Source organism: Barbus barbus (assembly GCF_936440315.1).
Source record: "Barbus barbus genome assembly, chromosome: 12".
NCBI lineage: Eukaryota > Metazoa > Chordata > Actinopteri > Cypriniformes > Cyprinidae > Barbus > Barbus barbus.
The window spans coordinates 11141928-11167791 of record NC_136740.1 but is presented as its reverse complement, the minus strand read 5'-3'; the positions used below and the strand labels follow the sequence as shown (position 1 = coordinate 11167791).

Sequence of the window (25864 nt, the reverse complement as noted above, 5' to 3'; positions counted from 1 at the left end):
TAGATATAAGCCTATTGTACTTATTACTTCACCAAAACACTCAGATTACTGTTACTGTCAATTTGAGGGTCAGTGGCATGAAACAAGGACTAAGTAAAGAGGAAGAATTAGACTGAAAAGATGCAGAGAGGGAGAGGAGAGGATGCAGCTCCCACTGAAGTTTTTCGTGGCTGCTGGTGAGCAGAGCGCGCGGAGAGCACCCACGCAACACTCACCCGCTGCAAAGCTTTTTAAATGCGACGCATCCTCAACCAGGAGCCGCTTTATCTTCTGCTTTAATATTAACTGAAAAAACAAAACAGTTTTATATGAATAAAATAGAAACTGAAAAGACATCACGCTCATATGGACTATAATGTGATGACGATTTGTGCACGAGCCGGTGAGTGTCGTTTTTTTTGGTTCTTCAAACTTCAGATTTGACTTCCAGTGTCAGTGCTGTTAAAATATATTATTTAAGAAAACCGATTGTACGTATACTATAGTTGTGAATGACCTAGTTCATTACTATACCAAGTCAACCATATAGCCTATTTGTCTGGTAATGGATAGATAAAACACGAAACAACAAAACATTTCACGGTAAATTTGCTCAACATCTAGGTTAATTGTTTTTAGCATGCTTTTGAGGTCTTTGTTTCAACACAAAATAAAAGAGTAGTTACCACTCGTCTGTAGCTTGACCTGTGACCAGGCATTTCCATCAGGCCTCATTCACAGCAGCCAATATCAGCAAAACACTGATAACTTTATAGGCCTATTAACCTCCATTAATCATTAAGTCTAGATTTGTAGGTGCTATACAGTAGACTTCTATAAAAAATTATCTTATAGTCAAATTTTTAATTCATAAACTGCTGCATTAAATTTTGATTAAAGTAAGCAGAAGGACATTTGCACACTAATTGTTTTTCTTTTAAGATCGATATAACTGTCCTCCTTTAGTGCAACTGCAAAGAGGATTTTCGTTTCATTTCTCTCTTCTTCATCTGGCGCTGTTTACAGTATTATTAGTTTGTAGTTGAGTGAGATTAACCTCAAGGTCATTCGTTCTAAGAATCAGTGCTTTCTTTATTTGACTCACCGAGAGAGTGAAAAGGTTGATTTCTGTTGAAATTATTTTATAGAAATATCATGATCACTTTCATTAGGAGAATTTGTGCTTGAGTTTATGTGGTGATGGGAAAATGAACACCGAACTGTTTCAGACTAAAGGATTAGTTCTTTATCTCCCATCCTCCTCCTCCTTCAGAATCTGAAAGCAATATCTGAGAGTGTTATGCTTTCTCCCATTTAATCTATCCATTATTATTTTGCAGTGTATAGTTATGTATTAATTTGACTTTTGATACATCACATGAAAATCAGCCTTTGATATGATGTGTCTGACAAACTACATTTTTTAATTTCTTTTCGTGTGTGCAGAGGATGAGCAGGAGAAACGCTGCAAAGCAAAAATAACAATGAGATGAAAAGATTTATGCATTATTTCAGTCCAACAATTAATCTTCGAGAATGCGAGAGGCAGAGCTGTAGGAGGTACAGAGATAATTGAGTCTGAGATGGTTGAGAAAGATGAACATTGGAAAAGAGATATTTCCATTAAAGTGCCTCCATTATGGATTTTTGAAAATGACCTTTCATGTAATGTGTAAAACCGCTCTAAGTGAATGAAATCATCTTGCAAAGTTTTAAATCTGAAAGTGCACCGTGTACTTTATTGTCTCTCAAAATAACATAGTCTCATCCCAACTCGTCACATATTGACGCTTGGTTTTGGCGTCGCTTTTTGACGCTCAAGGTACCCCTCCATTTTTTAAAATACGAAACACTTAGCGTATATTAATCATTTTTAAATAAATTATGACAGTAGTTGCATCTGCCTCCTACATCTTGCGTTTTCTTCACAGATGGTAGGTTTAGGGGCAGGGGTTGGGTAAGTCATATAAATAAAACTATTTTGACTGTTTACATTGAAAAATCACACCCCTACATATATGCAATAATGCCAACCTTATTATGACGATAAAATTCCCAATGTCGCGTTAGCATATAAAATTCACGCTAAAGGGGTACCTTCCCTTCACGTCGAAAAGTGACGCTAAAGGGGTACCTTGAGCGTCAAAAAGCGACGCCAAAACCAAGCGTCAATATGTGACGAGTTGGGATGAGACCGGGTTGCCCAAAATAAAGAGTGAAACGAGTTTTTAAAAATCCAAATCCAAATCACCACAGATTAGCGTCACACAAAGGAGGGGTTTGGAAAAACGAATCATTTGGGAGTCGTTGAGCAAATAAGGTAAAAAAATAAATGCATATTATAAGAAAATGAAAGTGTTTTTTGACCTTGCATGCATGTCAACCTGTTGTCGGGGACTCCCAAAACCAAAATATGAACCTTTCATAACACATAATAGGGGCACTTTAAAATATGCTCCCATGTAAGATATGTGGATCAGCATTAATCAGAATTCTATAGACTATAGGCTTCAACATTCCTGGAATTTTTACTCCGTCTAGACAGTCTGTCAGTCTTTAGTGGGGATTTTTCATTGAAACATTTTTCAGATGACTTTATTTAGACAGTAGGTGGTAGTAAGTGACTGTCTTTATCATGATGAGTCATGAGTCCTTGAATCATTAATTCAACCAATTTGTTTAATAATGCTGATTTATTCAGGAAAAAAAGCACCATTGCTCGGAAATGTGAAGTGTGTTATGTATTGGAACTATTATTAACTTTTGCATTGAAGTAGGCTATACTGAATATCCGAATATCTGTGTCCTCCTTATTAGGACTAAATTTTGTCCTCTCATACTATATTACGATTTTAAGGAGTTAGAGCCTGTTCACAGCAATAACGAAAACTATAAAAAATAACTGTATTGACCTTAAATTAAAACTATATTAGTGTCTACACCAACAGATGATTACGTTCTGTTTATTGTAAGTGTGCAGTGTAATTACATCGCCTGCCACTTTTACATGCTCAAATTGGTTCATTTCTGATTGGATGATGTTTTTGTTCATCAGCTGGAAACATCTGTTTTACTGCAGGATGGGATTTAAATATTGTTGGCAAACTGTCCTAAATGATTTGGACATTATAATACAGACCCTCCTGAACATGCACAATAAAGGTCAGCATGGTGTCCCGTGTGTCATTAAATGATTCAGAGCGGTGCTCATGAGTGCCATTTGGGCAACAAGGCCTTTGACTATCTGTGTTTCTTTCCATGTCAACCTGTGTTTTTGACATGTTGTTCAAAGTACAATGTAATTCCCTCACCAACTAAACATGTACTAGCTTGCTCTTATCATAATGAATGTGTGATAAACATACTCATACACACTATTAATACTTTATAGAGTTATAAGTCGCTGTGACACCATGCCAGTAGTTCAAAGGCAGTTTATTTATTTATTTTACAGTAATTTTAGGGTTTTCATCATGGTGACAAGTTGTAAAATTAGATATATCTTTAGACAGAAAATTGTAGAAAAAAGTGTTTTAGTAACACTTTACTTAAAGCCTTTATGCTTTAATGCAGTATAAAGGGTCATTAAAGGGTATAATGCATTATAATTATTTATAATGTGCATTGTAATACATTACATCTTGCCTTAAATAATTATACCTGAATTTAAAATGCATAGTGTAACAATGAACTGATAGGTGTTATAATGTAATAACTGTGGTATTCATGAGATGTAATGCATTATACGGTACATTACAAGGCATAATTAATGCATTAAAACTACTTTTATAATGCATTATACATAAATGCTTTAAGTAAAGTGTTTTTTTAAACAAAAATGTAGAACTAATAATTTCATAAAAGCACTAACATTAATTATTCTTGTGCATTATTTGAGCTGTAAAGCAGTTTAAATTACAGTTGTTTTTGTGTTATGACGGCAAAGTTGTAAAATTGGATACACCTTCACATAAAGGTTAGTTAGCGTTTATTTCACCGAATAAAATCATGTTAACATGCAAATTATTTACATTGTGTGGTTATATTATTGAAACCGTCAGAAGTTTAACACTTATGAATTGGCCTTATTCATTATTGTAAAGGATGAGTTGAAATTATTTTTGTCGTAATTAACTTAACGCCAATGCTCTTGATTGATCTTAATTTATACTGAACTCAGAAGATTCCTTTAAGATTTAAAAAACTGTCATTACTCTTTCATACATTTAACAGATTTAGTCTGGCTCTTCTTGGCATACATTAGGTTCTAATCATAGGGAGATTGTACTGAAGCCTGTATTGTGCAGAAATGCAGTGAGTGGTGATGTTATCTGTAGTTAATACTTTCTCATTACTCCTCTCAGATTAACATGAGTTAGTTTCCAGCCAGGCTTCAGCATGCTGACTGGATCATATAATCTCATCGCACGCTTCTGGCATATCTAGACTGAGCGAGATAGTAGCAGACAGAAAATCAGGGAATAAAAGTGAGTTAGAGATATCGAGAGTGAGCCAGAGTGCGAAAACTGAGAGAGACACATCCCGGCCATGTGAATGCATGGACATTTTGTGGCCTCATTGTGTGGCATAGAGGAATCGATGACACTATGGATTGGTTGTGCGGTATGTGGGCTGTTGTATATTACTGCATGTGTTCTGCTGCAGGTGACACAGCATGCATTTCATTTTGAATCATCGTTTTAAAACAATTAGTTATTTGCTAATAATGTTTTATTCACTTAATCAGCATTTCCAGTACAGCATGTCTCTGCTCAGTGTAGTTTCAGGTGTTGATTCTCTGCAAATTAAATTTTGCCTCTTTAACATTGTTATGGCTCTCAGTGTGAATCTTGTGTTTGTTGCAGGTGCAGCTATAAATGTTTAAACATATGGATAACACTTCACATTAAGGTCACATTAGTTAAAGTTAATGCATAATATTACTTAATGAGCAATACATTGGTTACTGTATTTTTACGTTTTTTATCTTTTATCATTTTATCTTTGTAACTAACGATATTAAATGCTAGTATTTTTCATTGTCAGTTCATGTTAACTAATGTAATTAACTAGTGTTAACAAATGTTTGAGATTTTGTTCAAATCTCAAATTATCCCATTTGGCTATAGACTGCTGAGGACAATCAAAATTGCATTCCATTTTTCCAAATGTTTCTTAAAATATTTAATCATTTTTGGAACCATTCAGGAACTATACACTCACCTAAAGGATTATTAGGGACACCTGTTCAATTTCTCATTAATGCAATTATCTAATCAACCAATCACATGGCAGTTGCTTCAATGCATTTAGGGGTGTGGTCCTGGTCAAGACAATCTCCTGCACTCCAAACTGAATGTCCGAATGGGAAAGAAAGGTGATTTAAGCAATTTTGAGCGTGGCATGGTTGTTGGTGCCAGACGGGCCGGTCTGAGTATTTCACAATCTGCTCAGTTACTGGGATTTTCACGCACAACCATTTCTAGGGTTTACAAAGAATGGTGTGAAAAGGGAAAAACATCCAGTATGTGGCAGTCCTGTGGGCGAAAATGCCTTGTTGATGCTAGAGGTCAGAGGAGAATGGGCCGACTGATTCAAGCTGATAGAAGAGCAAATTTGACTGAAATAACCACTCGTTACAACCGAGGTATGCAGCAAAGCATTTGTGAAGCCACAACACGCACAACCTTGAGGCGGATGGGCTACAACAGCAGAAGACCCCACCGGGTACCACTCATCTCCACTACAAATAGGAAAAAGAGGCTACAATTTGCACGAGCTCACCAAAATTGGACGGTTGAAGACTGGAAAAATGTTGCCTGGTCTGATGAGTCTCGATTTCTGTTGAGACATTCAGATGGTAGAGTCAGAATTCGGCGTAAACAGAATGAGAACATGGATCCATCATGCCTTGTTACCACTGTGCAGGCTGGTGGTGGTGGTGTAATGGTGTTGGGGATGTTTTCTTGCCACACTTTAGGCCCCTTAGTGCCAATTGGGCATCGTTTAAATGCCACGGCCTACCTGAGCATTGTTTCTGACCATGTCCATCCCTTTATGACCACCATGTACCCATCCTCTGATGGCTACTTCCAGCAGGATAATGCACCATGTCACAAAGCTCCAATCATTTCAAATTGGTTTCTTGAACATGACAATGAGTTCACTGTACTAAAATGGCCCCCACAGTCACCAGATCTCAACCCAATAGAGCATCTTTGGGATGTGGTGGAACGGGAGCTTCGTGCCCTGGATGTGCATCCCACAAATCTCCATCAACTGCAAGATGCTATCCTATCAATATGGGCCAACATTTCTAAAGAAAGCTTTCAGCACCTTGTTGAATCAATGCCACGTAGAATTAAGGCAGTTCTGAAGGCGAAAGGGGGTCAAACACAGTATTAGTATGGTGTTCCTAATAATCCTTTAGGTGAGTGTAAATTGGTAAAAAGTATCAAATCAAAACCAGAAACATAAAATTCCCAAGGTGGTTTAAAACAAAACCCTTACCAGAATTTTTGTGGAATTATGCTGCCATGTACTTCCTTATTACATAAAGTTGTCAATGCTATAAATAAAAGACAAACATACTACTTGTCACTTTACAAGAAAATGCTTCTTATCTGTACATTACCTGTAGCAGCATAAAGTATAGCCTATTGAATATGAGTCTGCATTGTCAGTCTTTGCTAATGTAAAATTACTTTCATATACAGTACTTTAGAAATCTACATGACATCATCCATGTGATGTAATAATAGCATAAATCTAGAGTTTCTTGATAAGGTTATCCCCATCAGATTTGTGAAAAGGTGAAATAGAGAGTATGTTAGAGAGAAAAGTTCAAAAGGTTATTCACTGTACAGAATATTATTGAAATGATTTTCACAGGGACTTAATCTCCCTTCATAACTCTTGAACATGGACAGTAATCTGGGAGAGGGATAGAAAGACAAAAAGAGAGAGAGAATTCAGGATGGATAGAGTGACAAAAGCAATATGAGTGTCAGAGAGATAAGAGAAAATAAACTTGTGCTGTTGAAAACAATGATATTCATAGAGAACTGGGACATTTTTATGTTGAGATAGCTTATCTTTTAAAAATTGTTCAACTTCTGTTAGTAAAATATTCTGGAGTCAGATGGGGCAGGTTAAGCTATTAACCTTGTTATGTAGTCAAAAGTTGATTGTTGTGTAACCTTTGAGCTGATTTGCATAGATTTCGATAGTTTCCTGTTAATTGTCCCCGATATAAGTCTGGCACTGCCGCATTGGCGTTCTGCCAGCAATTATTCTAGAATGTCCCATATCACGCTGACCTTGGTCTCATATCTCTCACCTCTGAACACTGCACATGCTGGAGAGGATCAGGGGTGTTTGAGTAGCACTCAGCTCTCATAAGCAGCATGGGAGATTTCACCAGACACTTCCAACATGAGGAACAGAAAGATAAGTAGAGAGAGAAAGTGAGAGAATCTGACTGCCATTATATATGTAGTTCACTGAAATGGTTGATAATGCTTAAAACTTTTTTTAGATTAAAAATCCGAGACCACTTGTGGAAATTTTGTAGACTTTTTTTCATTACAAATGATATAATCAGGATAATTTGAAAAAAGTTCAGTTGATTTTTTTTTTTTTTCAGTTGAAAGATTTCTGTTTATTTTTTGCTTTAATGACAGCAGTTCTCAAGCATCTTGTGCTTCAATGGATGCAAGAACATCTGACCTTTTGTATAAATAAATTCACAATTAATTAAAAAATTTGCTTAGAAATAATTTTTTTGTTTGCTTGTTTATTTTACTTATACTTTTTTATATTTCCATTTTTAAATCAGAATTTTACATCCTTTTAGTATTTTATTTGCAAACTAATTCAGTATGTGGTCAAAAGGTAAATAATTATACAGTTAGAAAGTATTTAAAAAGTTTTTTTTATTATTATAGAGTGTGAAAGTATATTAAATGCTAAGGTTACTTTAGAAACAAGTAAAACAATTTTTTTTATTTTTTAAGGATCGTTGCCCATCATTGTCACTCATAATGACACTTATTGTCATTATTTGAGCACAATACACATTCAAGTGTTATTAAAATAATATCTGTTGCAAGTGAGTTTTTTCCAAAAGGTTTTTTCCACCTTTCATTATTCATATTAGTCTTTATTTAGGGAGATAACTTTTTACAAGATGCATAGTTAACTGCTGCAGATGATCTTATTAGAGAATATGAATGCTGAATGGCTCTCTGTCAATGGTATATTTTCAGCAGCATTGGTGTATGTGTTAATCAATATGTTTAGTGCTCTAATGAGAGCTCGCTCACACACACAGCCCTAGGTTACAATGTGTAGAGGTTAGAGTCAGAGGTCAAAGACTGGTGGTGAGATAAGATGTGACTCACACAAACCCTCTCCAAATCCTTTGGTGAACCACACACATGGCGCTATAATCAAAATATATTTTGCTGAAATTATTTAACTTTTTAAAAGTCAAGGCCAAGGTGTTTTTTCAAATATATTAAAAAAGATTGAGTTTCTTGCCTTTAAAAGGGGACTTTCAGCTTTTTGATTCTGTGTTAAAGGTGAAGTGTGTAATTTATGGTACTGGTGGCACAGAATGGAAATGAAAAATATAAACACAGCAATTATATTCATAATGGAAAGTATTGTAACATTTGACATTTTATTCTGATTAAAGTGTATGCAGTTTACATTGAAAGTATATTTATTGAACAAATGGAATTTTTTTTATATATATGTTTGATATCGGAAGTAATCAAATACCACATTGATCATTTTTATTACTGAAATGTGGAATTACTCATCTATAGTTTACAACTACAGAATGACTCAGCTATTTTTTATCATTCTTTTAATGAATTAATGAATTTTCAATTTGAGGGACCGATGACTTTTTAGGAAGACACTAATCGTTTACATAATATTTGATCTTTTTCAGAAGATTTCTGCTGACTGAAAGGGTAAAGAAAGAAGACACGGGATGATCCATGCACTTCATTAACTGCCAGAACTGGTAATTATAAAAATATATATAGTTTGTTAGAATTTTGAAATTGAAATTAGGATATTTTCTTGGAGATAAATAATCAGACAATCAGCATTGAGCATGTTTGCAATGCAGCTTTCATTTTACAGAGAGATATTTTTATTAGTTTTATCTAGTCTTTATATTTCAATTTAACTTTCATATTATGCTTTCTCTCTAGGAGTTAACAGAGACTGTGATGTCCTCAACTCAAAAACCGCAGATTCAAATAATAAGGAACGTGACAGGGACCACCTGACAAACTATTCTTGAGTTGTATTTGCCGTGGATATATTCTACCACAAATGTCAGTGCGAGGGCAGCAGATTTTTGAAGATGAAAACTTATGTCACCTCTCACTTTAGAAATGTTCTTTTTCCATGCTCTCATTTCTTGATTCTCTTTTGAGTGTTATATTTTCTAATTTCATCCTTGAATATGTTCCTGTTCAAGTGGGCTTTTCATGACTAGACACCGTTTTTAAAGATTCTCTTTTTTTTATCAAGTCCATTAAGCCTTGAACTACAGAGGAGGTATATGAAAAGGTAACAGCATTTATCAGGTTCCCCCAATCATTTCATTTTTTTTAAACATTAAAAATTTAACTGACCTAATGTTCATTTTTAGGAACATTTCACCAGTTGCATGTGTTTTGTTGACGACCACACTGGACTTGGACTCTGTGGAAGATCTCAAAGCATCACCTAGCTTTTTTAAAGCTTTTGGAGAGATCAAAGTGAACCAACAGGTCATAAGTCATCTCACTCTAAACCTCTTACTATTGTAAAGTGTGAACTAGTAATTCAGTTATGTGAACTAGTAATTCAGAGTTTTTCTAGAGCAAAATGTCCCTTTCATTTGGAGAACTGGGTTCTTGGTGTAAGACTAGAAAATCTACTGAAACCAGACTGGAGATGGAAACATGACTGTGAATTGTTTTGATGTCTAATATGATTGAGAAATGGACTTGTTCTGTTCCAGAGTTTTATTTGCTCAATATTGAAGGCAAAGAGGTCACATTTGAGAAGTATTGGCAAATGTTGACTAGTTTTCATATTAATTGCACATCTCTCTTGTGTCTTTAAACATCTCACCATTTAAATAAGAAAAGCTGAAGAGGTCCTAAAGGGAAAGATTGGTCTGTATATGCATGCTGTTATTTATTACACACATATGTTCTAGACAGTTTAGTGCATGTTCTTTTCAGTTTCCCTCTAAATGTTCCCTCAGCTTAAGACTGAGGCTTGTTTATGTTTTTCCTTCATGTTATGTAAGTTCAGCTTTCCTTCATCCTTCTGCTCTGCCTGTGCTTCGCTTGTTTGATTGTGCCTTTTAGTTGCTCGCTTTCTTATGAAGCTGCTATATGTTACGCATAGACCTTAAGCAGCACCGTTTTCCTCTGTCTAGTCTCTGCCCACCACCTAACCTTAGCAAAACTACTGCTAAACCTGAGAAACTGCACTGAAATTTTTTTTTTTTTTTTTTTTATTTACTGCATCTAGCAACTTTGGAACTTTGCGTTCAGTAAAATCGTCCAGGAATACTGGTTTATTGATAGCAGACAGTGGACGGACCACTCAAGTGGAGACTCTTTGATGATGTCAGAGATGATCTCAAATGCGATTGTGTTCCGTCTCTGGGCAACTATTGGCTGCCGGGATCTGAATGACAATACGGTCTCTTTCAGGCCTTAAGCCTCGCTGTGGAATACAGTCTACAACTCATATTTTGGATATATATCATTGCATCCATATTTTTTATCCATTTTGACGCTGGATTTATCTGGCAAAGCTTCATTTTTCCCAAACATTTTGTAGTCATCACCGATAATGGGGGCTGCTCGGGTAAAGAGGCGCTTCAGTGCGGTTGTGGACACCCCGCTGGATGAGGAGGAAGTCATGAAGCTGGCGCAGAGTGATGATGTAATTTCCTCCCAGTCGGGCACACTTCCGTCGCCGAACTGCAACGGCAAAGTGCTCAACCTTCACCATAGCAATGGAGGAAGGAGTGGAGAGAGAGATGAGGATGATGATGATGCAGAGGATGATGATGAAGAACGGGGAGGGAGGAGGGGAGGAGGAGGAAGAGGAGGGCGTGGCTCGGCGCTCAGGGGGGAGTCTGGGGCAGAAGGGAGGTGGGAGAGGAGCAAGAGAAAGTCCTCGTCTTCCCTCTCGCCCTCGCTGCCCCACGAACGCCGCAGCCAGTCCCGCCGGCCCCGACGGCGCTTTGTAGGCAAGGACGGGCGCTGCAACTTCACCTTCGTCAACATGAGCGAAAGGGGCCAGCGCTACCTCACCGACCTCTTCACCACCTGCGTTGACATCCGCTGGCGCTGGATGCTCGTGGTGTTCACCCTCTCCTTCTTGCTCTCCTGGCTTCTCTTTGGTTTCATGTTCTGGCTCATCGCCGCCGCTCACGGGGATCTGGCGCCCCCGGCATCATCTTCCTCTTCTTCTTCGTCTGTTTCCTCCTCGCTGGCTCCTCTGGAAACCGTAGAGGATTCCAGCCGAGTGGAGACGGTGGCAGAGATGGAGGAACGCTGCTTTCAGCAGGTGAACAGTTTCATGGCGGCGTTCCTCTTCTCTCTGGAGACGCAGACGTCTATAGGATACGGCTTCCGGAGTGTTACCGAGGCCTGCCCCCTGGCGGTGCTGGCTGTCGTGTTGCAGTGCATTGTGGGCTGCATCATCGACGCTTTCATCATTGGGGCGGTAATGGCTAAGATCGCCAAGCCCAAGAAGCGAAATGAGACACTGGTGTTCTCGGATGTAGCTGTGGTGGCCATGAGGGACGGGAAACTCTGCATGATGTGGCGAGTGGGAAACTTGCGCAAGAGCCACCTGGTGGAGGCCCATGTACGAGCACAGATACTGAAGGTCAGTTAGATGGTGTGTTTGCTTCTTGTCCTGTCTGTTCATTTAAACAGAATTAAAATGCTGTTCACACATTACATAAAGTGACTTATACCAAAATACCTATTCTATGATGAGCATTAATTTCTGAATTAAAGGTGCCATAGAATGCATTGATACAATATTTTAAATTGTTCTTTGATATCTACATAGAAGGTATGTGGCTTAGGTAAGAGCAAAAATTCTACAGAAACAGTTTTACATGTTGATTTACAACCCTAAAATTTCTCCCCAGAATGAAACGGTCTGTTATTGGCTCATTTGGAAGGGTCATGAATAATAATGTTGAGCTCTGCTCTGACTGGCGGCTCATTTCAGTAGCTCACAGGAAGGAAACACAGGGGAAATATATATTTCAATACTTTCTTGCGCAGTTATATCATTGGGTAATTATACTGTAAATAAAATGCGGGCATCAGGGAGCCACTATTAATATACTGTGCATTGAAACTGCTTTGGAATGCACGATTGCGTTTTACTTTCAGTTTCGAGACTTGCGATCGCACGAACTCTGTTTATACTATGGAGCGGCAGTACTTACCACACATTTCACAAGATCAGATGCTTGTCAGTGGTGCTCAGTATCTGTAAATCATTCGCCATCATCCTCAGGCATCTCTCCTTACTCTGTTTATGTGGTAAGTGAAATATTATGTACTGTAACAGGCTACCGCTAACAAGGGGCTAACCATTTCCCTTTAGTGGCTCGCGTTATTTTATTAGAATGCGTTATTTGTTTTTTGTGCCTTTCTGAATACAGACTGCACTTCATATCCCTGCACAGCCTGGAACATAACATTTATTTCCATGATCTGCCATTTTCGCTGTTGTCCTCGCTCGTATTTCTTCACAATACCTGCAGAACTTCTGATGGTTCGGCTGGCGGCTGGCTTAGAACATGGGCGGGTATATGCAAATGTTGGGGGCGTAACTATGATCCCGACTGTTACATAACTGTTACAACTGTTACTGTTACGTCAGTGTTATGTTCTGATTCGCCTATTTTTCAGTGGTCTGTTTTATTCACGAGATTTAAATAAGATGGAGGAAACAATGGTGTTTGAGGCTTACTGTATGTCATTTCCATGTACAGAACTCTTATTATTAAATTATGCCAAGGTAAAGACAGTTCCTCTTTAGGAACTCGAGCTGCGTCCGAAAACGCTTGGGGAACGCCTTCAGCGTGACCGGCTCTGAATACAAGTATAATCTGTCCAATGGATGGGCGAGACGTCACGGGTGGGTGACGCAAGGGCCAGGAAGCATAAAAGCACGTGCGGCGGAACTGGCGTCAGCTTTTTGTCATTCAGCAACCGCTACTCTGTGTGTGTGTCTGTTGATCTGTGTTGTGAGTCTTATTTAGTGTTGTTTGTTCACTTGAAATAAGCTCCACAATGTCTAAAGTGCAGAGAAAACTAAGCACTTGAAGGGCGAGAGCAGATCGCATTACAGGCTGTTTGTTCTTCACTGCTGGGGATTAGGGCTGTAGTCAAGTCCACCTTTGTCGAGTCCAAGACAAGTCCAAGACCAGGACTATCGAGTCCGAGTCAAGACCGAGTCCAAAGAGGTTCGAGTCCAAGTCAAGTCCAAGTCCAAGAGGTTCGAGTCCAAGTCAAGTCCAAGTCCAAATGAGACAGTCAAAACAGAGAAAGAAAATAAAAGCATCTTCTTCAAAACCACATACTTAACTATTGATAATTTATGTGACACGAGAGACAGCATATCTTCTATTCTAAGATAATCTTTTTGCATTATTATTTGTAATGATCTAAAAGCACGTGCAGCAACACTGTAGGATCAAATTAGGCTATTTTATTTACTTTAGGTTTAGCAGTTTCACTAAAGTCACATAAACTGAAGTGCAACTTCACATTTTCAGCATTTTTATTATAGTGAAACAATCACATTCTGGGCTGCCAATGGAAAATATTACAATGAACAAGCAACATAAGTCCTAAAAATAAATCAACATGTTCCCATTCTTGAACTTGTTACTTGTTCTAAAGCAGGGTGTCCAAACTCAGTCCTGGGGCCGGTGTCCTGCAAAGTTTAGCTCCAACTTGCCTCAAAACACCTGTCTGAAAGTTTCTAGTATGCTTAGATTAGCTGTTTCAGGTGTGTTTGATAAGGGTTGGAGCTGAATTCTGCAGGACACCAGCCCCCAGGACCAAGCTTTAAGACCCCTGTCCTAAAGAAACCATAGTACAATGTAACCCTCACAAGCAAGGCTGTGTAGCATATAAACACCTTCAGCTCTGTGTGTCTGTGTGTGGCCGCGCAGGCATTTGTTTGCTGTTTACCTTAGGCCATATAATATAGGTGCAATATATGTCCCCCGGGGTTAGGGGGATATAGACAGAATTACAGGTGTTAAGCTGAGGCCATTTTTAATAGTAGAAATAAAACATAATGTAGTTCAGTTAGAGAACAGACAATTAAATATTGAAACATTTAAGAAATTAAAAATTGGAAGGTTTTTTTTATTTGATTCTAGGCTGGACCATGTGGCAAAAAATAAAATAAAAATGATTTTCATAGAATATTTGACCAATTCTCGATTTTGTACAATTTTAACTAGTCAACTTGAAAATATAACTACAACATGATTCAAGCAACTCTTTCTTTATTAAACTTCTAGTTAAAGAAAATTCTATTCTAAGTGCACCACACACACAAAGTTATCATCATACTGTATGATGATAGTACTGACCTGCACATTTATATTTATATTTTTTATCTTATCTTATCTTTTATTTTATTTTATTCTTTTATTTTATGTTTTGTACTTTTCTCCTTCTTAATATTTGTATTCCATATAATTGCACTGTCTTTGGAGCGGACTTGACCTACATTTCACTGCTGGTTATACCCTGTATAATTGTGTATGTGACAAATAAAAACTCTTGAATCTTGAATCATGATGTAAATGTTAAACAAATCACTAAATATCTTTGCAGAAAAGATGCATGAACTACAACTACATCTTGTACAAACTGTTCTTATGCATATATGTTCAGAAATAATACAAGAAAAATGCTTAAAAAATTCTCAAGTAATTCAAATTCAAAATGACTGAAGGTATTACAGCTAGAGTGTTATTATTAACTATAAATACTCTCTAAAAACAATGAACAGTAGTTTTCAGCCTGTCACCCTGATGCAAACATGAAATATCAGACATACAGTAGTAGTTCTTCACAGGTTTTTTATTCGATTACGCTGCTTTTTCATTGTTTTTTCTATGTAAACATGGACGCGTTTGACTGTTGCGGTCGCGTCTCTTGCAGTGTCTCGTGCATGAAACGGCTTTCTAAAAACGCGGCGCTCTAGTTATTAAAAGATGTTTAACTCCCGTCTTCTTGCATTTTTTCCTATTTCACTGCCCGTGTCGCATCTTTGTCAACACAAAAGCACATTCTGTGTGAATGGCATAGAGAGCATCACAAGAGAGCAGTTATTCATGTGCGCTGACATGCGGTGAAAGTAAATTGCACGCGGGCATTTATAAGCTATATAAAAGCAAAGGAAAGTCAGGTGGAAGAGAGGGAAAACTCCAACGAACTTTGTAAAACCAAACTGTATTATGCAACTCGCCGACATTGTGTCTGTGGCCAAAATAAAAATGTATTATGCCTCTGCGCAGCGCGCACACTCAGAGCCAGGCATATGAGGCAGCCGTGCATTTACAAGGCGACCAATGGCAATGCCCGTTCTACATGGATTGTAAATTAAACCAATTACATTACCAATTTTCCGAACAAGCGAGCCAGATTAATGGTTTTGTTTTCAAAGAGAAAAAAAAGCATATATAGCTGGACTCGGTCGAGACCAACTAGAACATTTGGCGAGTCCAATGACCAAGTCCGAGACAAGTCCGAGTCAAAATACCAACGAGTCCAAGACAAGTCCGAGACGACAGAAAAACGTCTCGAGGATGAGACCGGACTCGAGTACTACAGCCCTACTGGGGATACACACAGTCCGTGTGTGGTCTGCTTGAGAGCAAAGCACGCAGAGTCCGCTCTCGAGGGAGCTTTCACCAGCGTTCCTCGCGGTGTCGGCCCCGCTTTCGCCGAGGCGGAGCGGCGGCTGCACTTGTTGGAATTGCAGATGGATCAGGTGGAGGGAATGAAGACGGGCGAGCTCCGCGGGTTCTTCCACCCAGAGAGAGGGCTCGACGCTCCGCCTGTCTTCCTCCGAGGAGGTGGACGTGAAGAGAGAGGCTACAGAATCCAGTTTGGTTCTCCTCCACCTCGATTCAATTGGGTGAATCCCACTCTGGTGGGCCCCGAGCAGGCTCTGGTAATGGAACGAGAAGTAGATACTCTCTTGAGGAAGGAGGCCATCGAGGTTGTCCCTCCTCACAAAAGAGAGTCTGGGTTCTACAGCCGGTACTTCATAGTTTTCCAAGAAAGATGGAGGGTTGCGTCCCATTTTAGATCTGCATCAGTTGAACTGCTCAGTCAGCAGACTGAAGTTCAAGATGCTCGAACAGGTCGTGTCTCAGATCAGGTCCGAAGACTGGTTTGTCACGATCGACGCATACTTCCATGTCTCCATCCTTCCCACTCACAGGGAGTTGCTGAGGTTTGCTTTCGGGGGGGGGCTTACCAATATCGGGTTCTTCCCTTCGGCCTAGCACTCTCACCCCACACTTTTACTAAGTGTGTGGATCCGCGTTAGCTCCGTTGCGTCTACAAGGCATCCGCATACTCAATTACATCGACTATTGGTTGATTCTCGCTCAATCAGAGCAGATGGCGGCTCAACATGGAGATTTTGTTCTCGCTCACATGAAAGTGTTGGGGTTAAGACTGAACGCCAAGAAGAGTGTGCTTTCTCCATTACAGAAAACCACTTATCTTGGTGTGGTGTGAGATTCGACCACGATGCAGGCAAGTATGTCCCCTGCTCGGATCAAGTTGATCCTCATGGCAGTCAGGAGAGTGAAAGAAGGCCAGCCACTCACTGTCAAGCAGTTTCAGAGACTGCTGGGTCTGATGGCAGCTGCATCCAACGCGATACCTATTGGCCTGCTGTACATGAGACCCCTACAGTGGTGGCTCAAGACCAAGGGGTTCTCCCCGAGGGGAAACCCGCTTCACATGATCAAGGTCACGCGGTAGTGCCTACATGCATTAGACATATGGAGACAACCTTGGATCTTGTCTCAGGGCCCGGTGCTGGGAGCTCTGTGTCGCCACGTAACGTTAATGACAGACGCGTCCCTCACCGATTGGGGAGTGGTCATGAAGATGGCCACCCTGCCCGTGGTCTGTGGAGTGGTCGGCATCTCACGTGGAGATGCTGGCTGTGTTTCAGGCTCTGAAACACTTTCTCCAAGACCTGAGAGATCACCATGTGTTGGAGCGCACCGACAACACAGCGGTGGTCTCTTACATCAACCACCAAGGAGGTCTGCGGTCGTGCCCCCTGTACAGGCTGGCGCACCAGATCCTTGTGTGATCCCAGGGCAAACTCCTCTCGCTGAGTGTAGTTTACATCCCTGGGCATCTCAATGTGGGAGCAGACATCCTGTCGAGGCAGGGGCAGAGGCCCGGGGAATGGATGCTTCACACCGAGGTGGTGAAGCAGATCTGGAGAGTGTTTGGCCAGGCACAGGTGGACCTCATCGCTACTCAGGAGACAGCGCAATGTCCCCTCTGGTACTCTCATCTACTCATCTAGCTCCCCTGGGCTAGATGCCATGGTACAGACGTGGCTGAGGCTTCGTCTGTACGCTTTTCCCCCGATCGCTCTGCTCCCGGGAGTTCTGACGAGAGTACGCCAGGACGAGGTCAGTCTACTTCTGGTAGCACCGTTCTGGCCGGGCCGAGCATGGGAGATTACCGCCAGGAGGGATCTTCTCTCACAAGCAGGGGTCTATCACATTCCCGGAAATGTGGAAGTTGTGGGGGTGGCCCGAGGGGGCGCAACTCATAGCTTCCGGTCTCTCAACCGAGGTTGTTGAGACCATCCTCCAATCCAGAGCTCCCTCAATGAGGAAACTGTATGCCTTGAAGTGGAAACCGCGGAGACCGCCAGCTCGACCCAGTCAACTGCCCGATTGGTACAGTTCTGGAGTGCAGGCCTGTTCCTCCACAGGGTTAACCCACTCCACCTTGAAGGTTCACGTGGCGGCAATTCGGCCTACCACACCTCTCTTGGTGGGCAATCAGTGAGTAGACACCCCCTAGTTACACATTTCCTCCACAGCATGAGGAAATTGTATGCCCCCAAAGTGAAAATGTCACTTCATTGTGCGGAGGTTGCCAGCTCGACCCAGTCAACTGCCCGATTGATACAGTTCTGGAGTTCGTGCAGACCTGTTCCTCCGCAGGGTTAACCCACTCCACCTTGAAGGTTTACGTGGCAGCAATTCGGCCTACCACACCTCTCTTGGTGGGCATTCAGTGGGTAGACACCCCCTAGTTACACGTTTCATCCAGAGGCTGAGGCCTCCAGCCAGAGAGCTTATGCTATGTAGTGAATCAGGATGCTATTCCATAGCCTCGAGTCCTCTGCTCTCCCCTTTCCTGGGGATCAAGACTCACTTCTCAGAAGCTGGCCTTTGGGATGCGGGCCTGCCCACTTTAGCCATTTTTGGCCTTTTTTCTCTCACCCTAGCTGTGCTCCATCCACACTAGGCAGGGATTTGTCAGTCTGGTGGCATGGGCATCTCGTTCCCCTAGTCTTTTTGGACTCAGCTTAAGTTCCTGAAGAGGAACGTCTCTGGGTTACGAATGTAAACCTAGTTCATCGAGGGAACGAGACGCTGCGTCTCGAAGCCACACTTCTGGCATCCCTGCAAGTGGTTGCTTCATTCCTGAAGCTGACGCCGGTGCCACCACACATGCATTTATGCTTCCTGGCCGTTACGTCACCCGCCCGTGACGTCTCGCCCATCCATTGGACAGATTACAGATTATTCAGAGCCGGTCACACTGAAGGCGTTCCCCTAGCGTTTTCAAACGCAGCATCTCGTTCTCTTATCACCTTTAAAGGGATAGTTCACCCAAAAATTACAATTCCGTCATCATCTACTCACCGTCAAGTAGTTCCAAACCTGTATCAATTTCTTTGTTCTGAACACAAAGGAAGATATTTTAAAGAAAGTTTGTAACCAGGCTGTTTTGGGGCACCATTGACTTCCATAGTAGGTAAAAAAATACTATGGAAGTCAATGGTGCCCCAGAACTGCTCTGTTTCCCACATTCTTCAGAATATCTTCCTTTGTGTTCAGCAGAACAAAGACATTCATACAGGTTTGGAACTACTTGAGGGTGAGTAAATGATGACGGAATTAAAATTTTTGCGTGAACTATCCCTTTAAGTTCTGCTTCTGTAGTTATTTTGGTGAAAGTAACTCAAAAGTAATACAGGAGTCATAACGCATTACAATTCTGAGACAGTAACATTGTAAGGTAAGGAATTACTTTTAAATAACAGTAACAAGTAATCTATAATATATTACAGTTTGGAAGTAACTTGCACAACACTGTACCTTGGTAATTAGTGCTGTCGATTAATCACATCCAAGAAAAAAAAGTTTTTGTTTACATAATATATGTGTGTGTACTGTGTATATTTATTATGTACAGTATATATAAATATAGACACATACAGCATATATTTTGGACATATTTACATGTATATATTTATATTAATATAATTTATATCATATATAAATATATTTAATATATAAACGTTACATATGTTTCTTAAATATATACATGCATGTGTGTGTATTTATATATACATAATAAATATACACAGTACACACACATATATTATGTAAACAAAAACTTTTATTTTGGATGCAATTAATCACGATTAATCATTTGACAGCACTAATTGTAATATTTACTTTGTTATTAAATGATCGCTATACTCATTCCTTATGCTCTTTATTTTACATTCTAAGGTATTTCAAATAATTCTGTAGCATTACCCTAACTGGCTCCCATGTCTAAAAATCCATGGCATTACTGTGGTACTTTTGAGGGTACACTACCATTCAAAGGTTTGGGGACTGAAAGATTTTTATTTATTCATTTTTTAAGGAATGCTTTTATTAAGCAAGGCTGCATTAAATTGATCAAAAGTGACAGTAAAGACATATTACAAATATTTATATTTCAAATAAATGTTGTGCTTTTAAACTTTCTACTCATAAAAGAATTGTGAAAAAATGCATCATGGTTTCCATAAAAATGTTAAGTAGCACTACTTTGTTCAACATTGATAATAATAAGAAATGTTCCTTGAGGACCAAATCAGCTTATTAGAATTATTTCTGAAGGATCACGTGAAACTGAAGACTGGAGTAATGATGCTGAAAATTCAGCTTTGTCATCACAGGAATAAATTACATTTTAAAATATACTAAAATAGAAAATATTTAAATTAAATTGCAATAATGTTTCACAATATTTCAGTTTTTTACTGTATTTTGATCAAATAAATGCATCCTTTGTGAGCATAAGAGACATCTTTCAATACATTATAAAATCTTACTGAACTTTTGAAGGGTAGTGTAGTGTATACGAGAAAGAAATACCTTGCATGAAGGTAGAATACATGGCGAGATGAGTAAATGAAAGAGAAAAAGAATGAAAGAGATTGACATCTGGACAGTTGGTGTGGTTAATGATGGCTTGTTTTGTTCAAGCTCATACCGGAGGTTTATAAGATTTGCAGAGGGGATTAATTTTACCAGAGCAAACCATCGTCTTGCATATCTGCCCTGTGTGTGTGTGTGTGTGTGTGTGTGTGCAACTTAATTTAACCGTCTGATTAAATTATTTGTGTCTTTATGCCTTTGTATAAGAGTGATTTAAATCTTATTGTCGTGCCATGTCAGTCTGTATAAAATGGACTATAATTAATACATATTAAATGACTAGGTATTAACTAATCAAAATATACAAAAGGACATTTATGTTAAACAATAAAACTGACTAAAAGGTTGATCTACTGTATGTAAAACTTAACAGTGCTTTTGACCTTTCCTGCAGCCACGGGTGACCCCTGAGGGTGAGTTCCTGCCATTGGATAATGCAGACCTCAATGTCGGCTTTGACACAGGAACAGATCGCATCTTTTTGGTGTCACCTGTGACAATTGTGCATGAAATTAATGAGGAGAGCCCTTTCTTTGAGGTGGACAAACATGCACTAGAGGGAGACAAAGATATGGAAGTGGTAGTGATTCTGGAGGGCATGGTGGAGGCCACTGCCATGACAACCCAATGCCGGTCTTCATACCTGGCCTCTGAGATCGTCTGGGGTCACCGCTTTGAACCTGTGCTCTATGAAAGGAAGAACTGCTACCAGGTGAGCCACAGAGTAAAAAAATGGAGGGTGGAAAGTGACAGAGTTGAAAGGAAATGGAGTGGTTGTAAATATAAAGTGTAGAAGTACCAGATTGGACTCATTACTGTGTTTGTAAGGCTATATTGTATTTATATTTCTGAAACATACTGGTTAGAATTAGTTTCAAACCACCTGACATTAAGGACCTATGTAATTCAGCTCCATTTAACTTCAACACAATTCATCAATCCATCCAACAACAAATCTGTTGACGAATAGAATTATTGCATTTAAGTTCTAACCAACAGCAATTACATTGTGCTATTCTGTTCACATACTCAGTTATGATTGGTCTGGTGTTCTTACAGTGTTGCCAAATTTATAGAAAATTAAGCAATCTGTAAAAAAAAAAACTTAGTTAAAGTTTTTATCAAAAACTTAGCATATAGACAGTTTGATGTTGAACATTCATCCAAATGATGGTAAAACCCAAATTATTTGTGTGTTAATATAATATTTGTGTGTTCAAAATGTAAAGAAATGCTTATATTACTATACTGGCCATTGGAGCGAACCAACCCCGTGACGTCACACGCTGTGGTACTGCAAGATGGCAGCGCCCTTGCTCCAAAAGCTATAACAAAACAGCCTTTTTTTCTTTAAAATGGTTACATTAATCATGTTTGTTATATATTTTTTAATCAAAGTGGAAATCACTTTACTAAATAATGTAAACTTAACTGACTGCTTCACTTCCACTTTAAACTGAACTGAAATTTAAAGTTATTCTTAATTCACTTCTGAATATCAGTCAATTCTTAATAAATATGATCTGTTGAGACCAGAAACCATCTATAGCCAGCTTCATGCTGCAAAGATGGTGTTGCGTATAGTGATAATTCTCCTGCTTCATTTTTTATGTAGAACTCATCTCAAAAACTAGTCTTAACTAAAATAATTATTCTTTTCTTGACTCTTCTAGAAATGCAAATCTAGTTATGCCTTGTACTTGTCATGTGTCCTCCCCACCTCTAGGTGGACTACTCATACTTCAACAGGACTTACGAGGTGCCGCACACGCCCACCTGCAGCGCTAAAGAGTTAGCCGAGAAAAAGTACATCTTGGGCTCCCGTTCCTCCTTCTGTTACGAGAACGAGGTGGCTCTGCAGCTCTCCCCCTCTGTCCCTCCTTGCCCTGACCAGTTCTCTCCATCCCCCTGTTCTTCCCCCTCTCCCTCACCCTCTTTCGTTCAGCCCACACCACCATCTCGACAAGACTCCTGCAGTGAGCACCCACACATACACTAAGCCATGTGACTGGGATGAAAGGGCACAGGGGAAAGAAGCGGTCAAAGAAAGAAAGAAAGGGAGATAGATAGAGAAAGAAAGGGAAAGGGTCAGGATGGAGGGAGGAGTTGGAACCAGGGGTCGGGAGAAAGAGAGAGAACCAGCTAATGGACAAAGGGCTGGAGAGAGAGACTTGGACAGGGGACTAAGGCAAAGAGCACCATAAAGGGACAATGTAGGACTGATTAATGACAATAGGTCATGCTTAAGATGGGCTGAGAGAAGACAGAATGCACAAAAGATGGAGAATAGAAGAGGGAAAGGGGCCTCTCACCACCTGGGAGAAGAGAACGAAAGAGCAAGATAGCAAGACAGTGGGGTGAATTCACTAACCGGTTGCACTAGTGCAGTATTTCTGCATGCGTCTTCTTCACTAACCCCTGTAAACCTGTTTTATCAAAGTTGCTGTCAAAGCAAGCCAATTCAGGCGGCCATCTTGGAAACAGCTATTTTTCGTCATACATAGGTCCTATCAAACAGGGAAACACTGAAGTCTCACAATTCAATAACATTTCAAAATCAGCAATATATTCTGACATGAATGATATCATAATATTACAGTATATTAATAAAAAACTATATTTTAGCTTGGTACAGCTAAAAGAGCACTTTAGGAATGATATATTTTTGTAGGCCAACCTCGAAGTTAGCATCACCCGGGTTCCCTCGAAAAAAGCCAACAGAATTTTCCATTATTTCAGAAAATAAGCTATGTGACCAACAAAAGTTTATGATTCTTACTTGTTTTGTTCACCATGAAAACCTTCACAATTGAAAACAACTTCACAACTATGAATTTTGAAGCCTAAATACAATCGCCAGAAGTAAAAAGCTAAACTTAGTCTATAAATTAATTACACTGTGGTCGTATGACTTCAATGTCACATCCAACTCTTTAATTTTTCATTTAAAAATTTGAAAGTTAGAAAGTTTGAGAATAGTTTGCAAAGAGAGCAAATAAGCGAGCTTTTTGAGCCTACAGACAGCAACGCAACTGCCAAGTTCGTTGTTGAATAAAGTCTTCATTTTTGTTTTCTTTGTGCACAAAAAGTATTCTCGCAGCTTCATATAATTAAGGTTGAACCACCGATGTCACATGAACTATTTTATCGATGTCCTTACTACCTTTCTGGGCCTTGAATGTAGTGTTGTCAAAAGTACCAACTTCGGTACCAGTTGAAATTTTAAAAATGTCAATTTTATAAACGTCCACACGGGAGCGTTTAAAAGCTGACAGATGCCTCCCGTGTGCTTCTGCGTGAGCGCTTGGTGAAGAGTGTGAAGCGATGATCATTAGCCAATCACAGTTATATCTGTTGAGCACATGAACACATTGGCCAAATAGCAGTGTTTAAGAATCGGCTCAACAGCACTCAAATGTTAGCGGGAAATGGACGGTTTTAAAATTTCGGTACCAAAGTCGGTTCTTTTGACAACACTACTTGAACGTGTCAGTTGCACTGCTGTCTAAGCAGGGTCAGAAAGCGAAATATCTTAATTTGTGTTCCGAATAAAGGTCATGAAGGTCTTAATGGCCGTTCACACCAAGGACAATAGCTATAAAGATAATGATAAAGATATAGCTCTAAAAATAGTTCTCAATATTAAAGAATAGCAGAATCCACACCACAGCTATAACGACAAAGGTATAGAGAAACAATATCGTTGGAATCACTTTCAGAGCGATTTTTTTAAAGCTGATGAACGATAAAAACATTGACACCCAATCAGAATCCATCCTGCTATAACGAGCTTGAGAATTTAAAGCGGCAAACGAGCTTACGCTTAGAAAAAACAGACGATATCGTTCATGGTGTGAACGCTAATATCCTTATCTTTACACTGTTGTTATCTTTATAGTTATCGTTCTTGGTGTGAACAGGGCTTTACAGGTTTTGAACCACATGAGGGTGAGTAATTAATGACAGAATTATCATTTTTGGGTGAACTATTCCTTTAAGGACGACAGAACCAGAAGTTCAAAAATGTAGAGCAAATTTTCACAAACCAAGCACTTCACGGCTGTTATTGAACACCAAGAACCATTATAAAGACCAAACGATGATTTTGCTGATTGGCTTTTTTTTGGGATGCGGATCTTCATATACTTCATAGCCACCATCTTGGACATTTCAACATTCTCTTATTCACTGTAATACAAGTGGCCTGTCTCTATTGCAATCTTAGCTGGTTTAGCGGTGTACCGTATTTAAATGAACTCATTGACACTTCATTCATTTTGAAAGAATTCCACCCAAAAAGAATAAGCTTTGTAGAGAAAAAGCTTTCAGATGGGTTTCAGAAGGGAGGAAGGTAATGTATAAGTCAGAGTGCAGAGGAACATAGTAACACAGGAGATTCAGGTCAATCACACTGAAATAAGGTCAAAGACTTAATGACCAAAAACAGATCCAACTGCGGAGTGAAATTAAAGAGTGGGGGGAATATAGAGGGATTGATGGAGAAGGTCATTTTGACACGAGGAGAGCTGCAACACCGACCCAGTGGGCTGCTTGAACCTGGCGATCTTTTAGAATCAACACGAGCTGCAGTGGCTCCAGCATGTGTACCTGATTAAGACACAACAGTGGTCCCTAGGGGCCACAACTAGTATGAGTGATTTTACAATTTAGAAATTGGAAGGAAATACCTATTGCACATAACTTCTTATGACAATATCATACACAAGTCAAATTACTTGTTGCGAGAACTTTTGTGTCTTGTATTGAATGTGGGAATGCCTGCTAGAGTCACTGCAAAATAGGAAACTACTGAAAATCTGCAGCGTTTTCAAGTTGTTTCTCTTATGTACTGTATTTTTTTATTTTCTATTTATTAAAATTAATGCATTTTTGTATCATGATACACATAGCAGATTATGTGAAGCACTTTCAGAGTCATTTGTAATAATGTAACATACCATATTTGTCACAATTGCACAGACCAAAAAAAAGAATTAGCTAATTGTATGTATGGATATATTTATATATATATTATATATTTACTCATTGGACAGCACATGAATCTGTCATCTGCCACTGTTTGGATTGTTGACTTTCATTTTTTTCCCTCTCAGTGTTTCATAATTGTGTAGTAAAGGTAAATGACTTATTACAGGCTGTATTATTGTTATGTAATAACTGGGGCATTTTTCTGTTTTTTTTTTTCTGTCTTCCATTCTTTCTTCAACAACCACACAAACATTCTGACCTAAAGTATGTTGCTGGACAGGTTTTGTCTTGTGTGTTTTTGTAATTAGTTTGCCG

At 39.3% G+C, this 25864-nt stretch overlaps 1 protein-coding gene across 2 annotated transcripts; it reads left to right on the top strand.

The window, feature by feature from the left end:
* Positions 1–109: 109 nt before the first annotated feature.
* Positions 110–25543, top strand: LOC306878150 (inward rectifier potassium channel 2-like). Of its 2 annotated transcripts, XM_079430307.1 has the most exons (6): positions 110–382; positions 8939–9013; positions 9207–9570; positions 9653–11901; positions 20955–21272; positions 22287–25543. In XM_079430307.1, exons 4-6 carry the CDS (start codon positions 10855–10857, stop codon positions 22557–22559), a joined length of 1638 nt encoding a protein of 545 aa, XP_079286433.1. In that variant the 5' UTR covers positions 110–382; positions 8939–9013; positions 9207–9570; positions 9653–10854; the 3' UTR covers positions 22560–25543. The 2 variants fall into 2 exon arrangements, with proteins under 2 accessions (XP_079286433.1, XP_079286432.1); XM_079430306.1 differs by having other exon boundaries at positions 9207–11901.
* Positions 25544–25864: the final 321 nt, after the last annotated feature.

Bases quoted from the DNA above. Each gene is read 5' to 3' on its own strand.
- LOC306878150 (XM_079430307.1), top strand. From the start codon at position 10,855: ATGGGGGCTGCTCGGGTAAAGAGGCGCTTCAGTGCGGTTGTGGACACC. The intron at 11,902-20,954 runs GTCAGTTAGATG...CCTTTCCTGCAG, and splicing joins TACGAGCACAGATACTGAAG to CCACGGGTGACCCCTGAGGG. The intron at 21,273-22,286 runs GTGAGCCACAGA...CCCCACCTCTAG, and splicing joins AAAGGAAGAACTGCTACCAG to GTGGACTACTCATACTTCAA.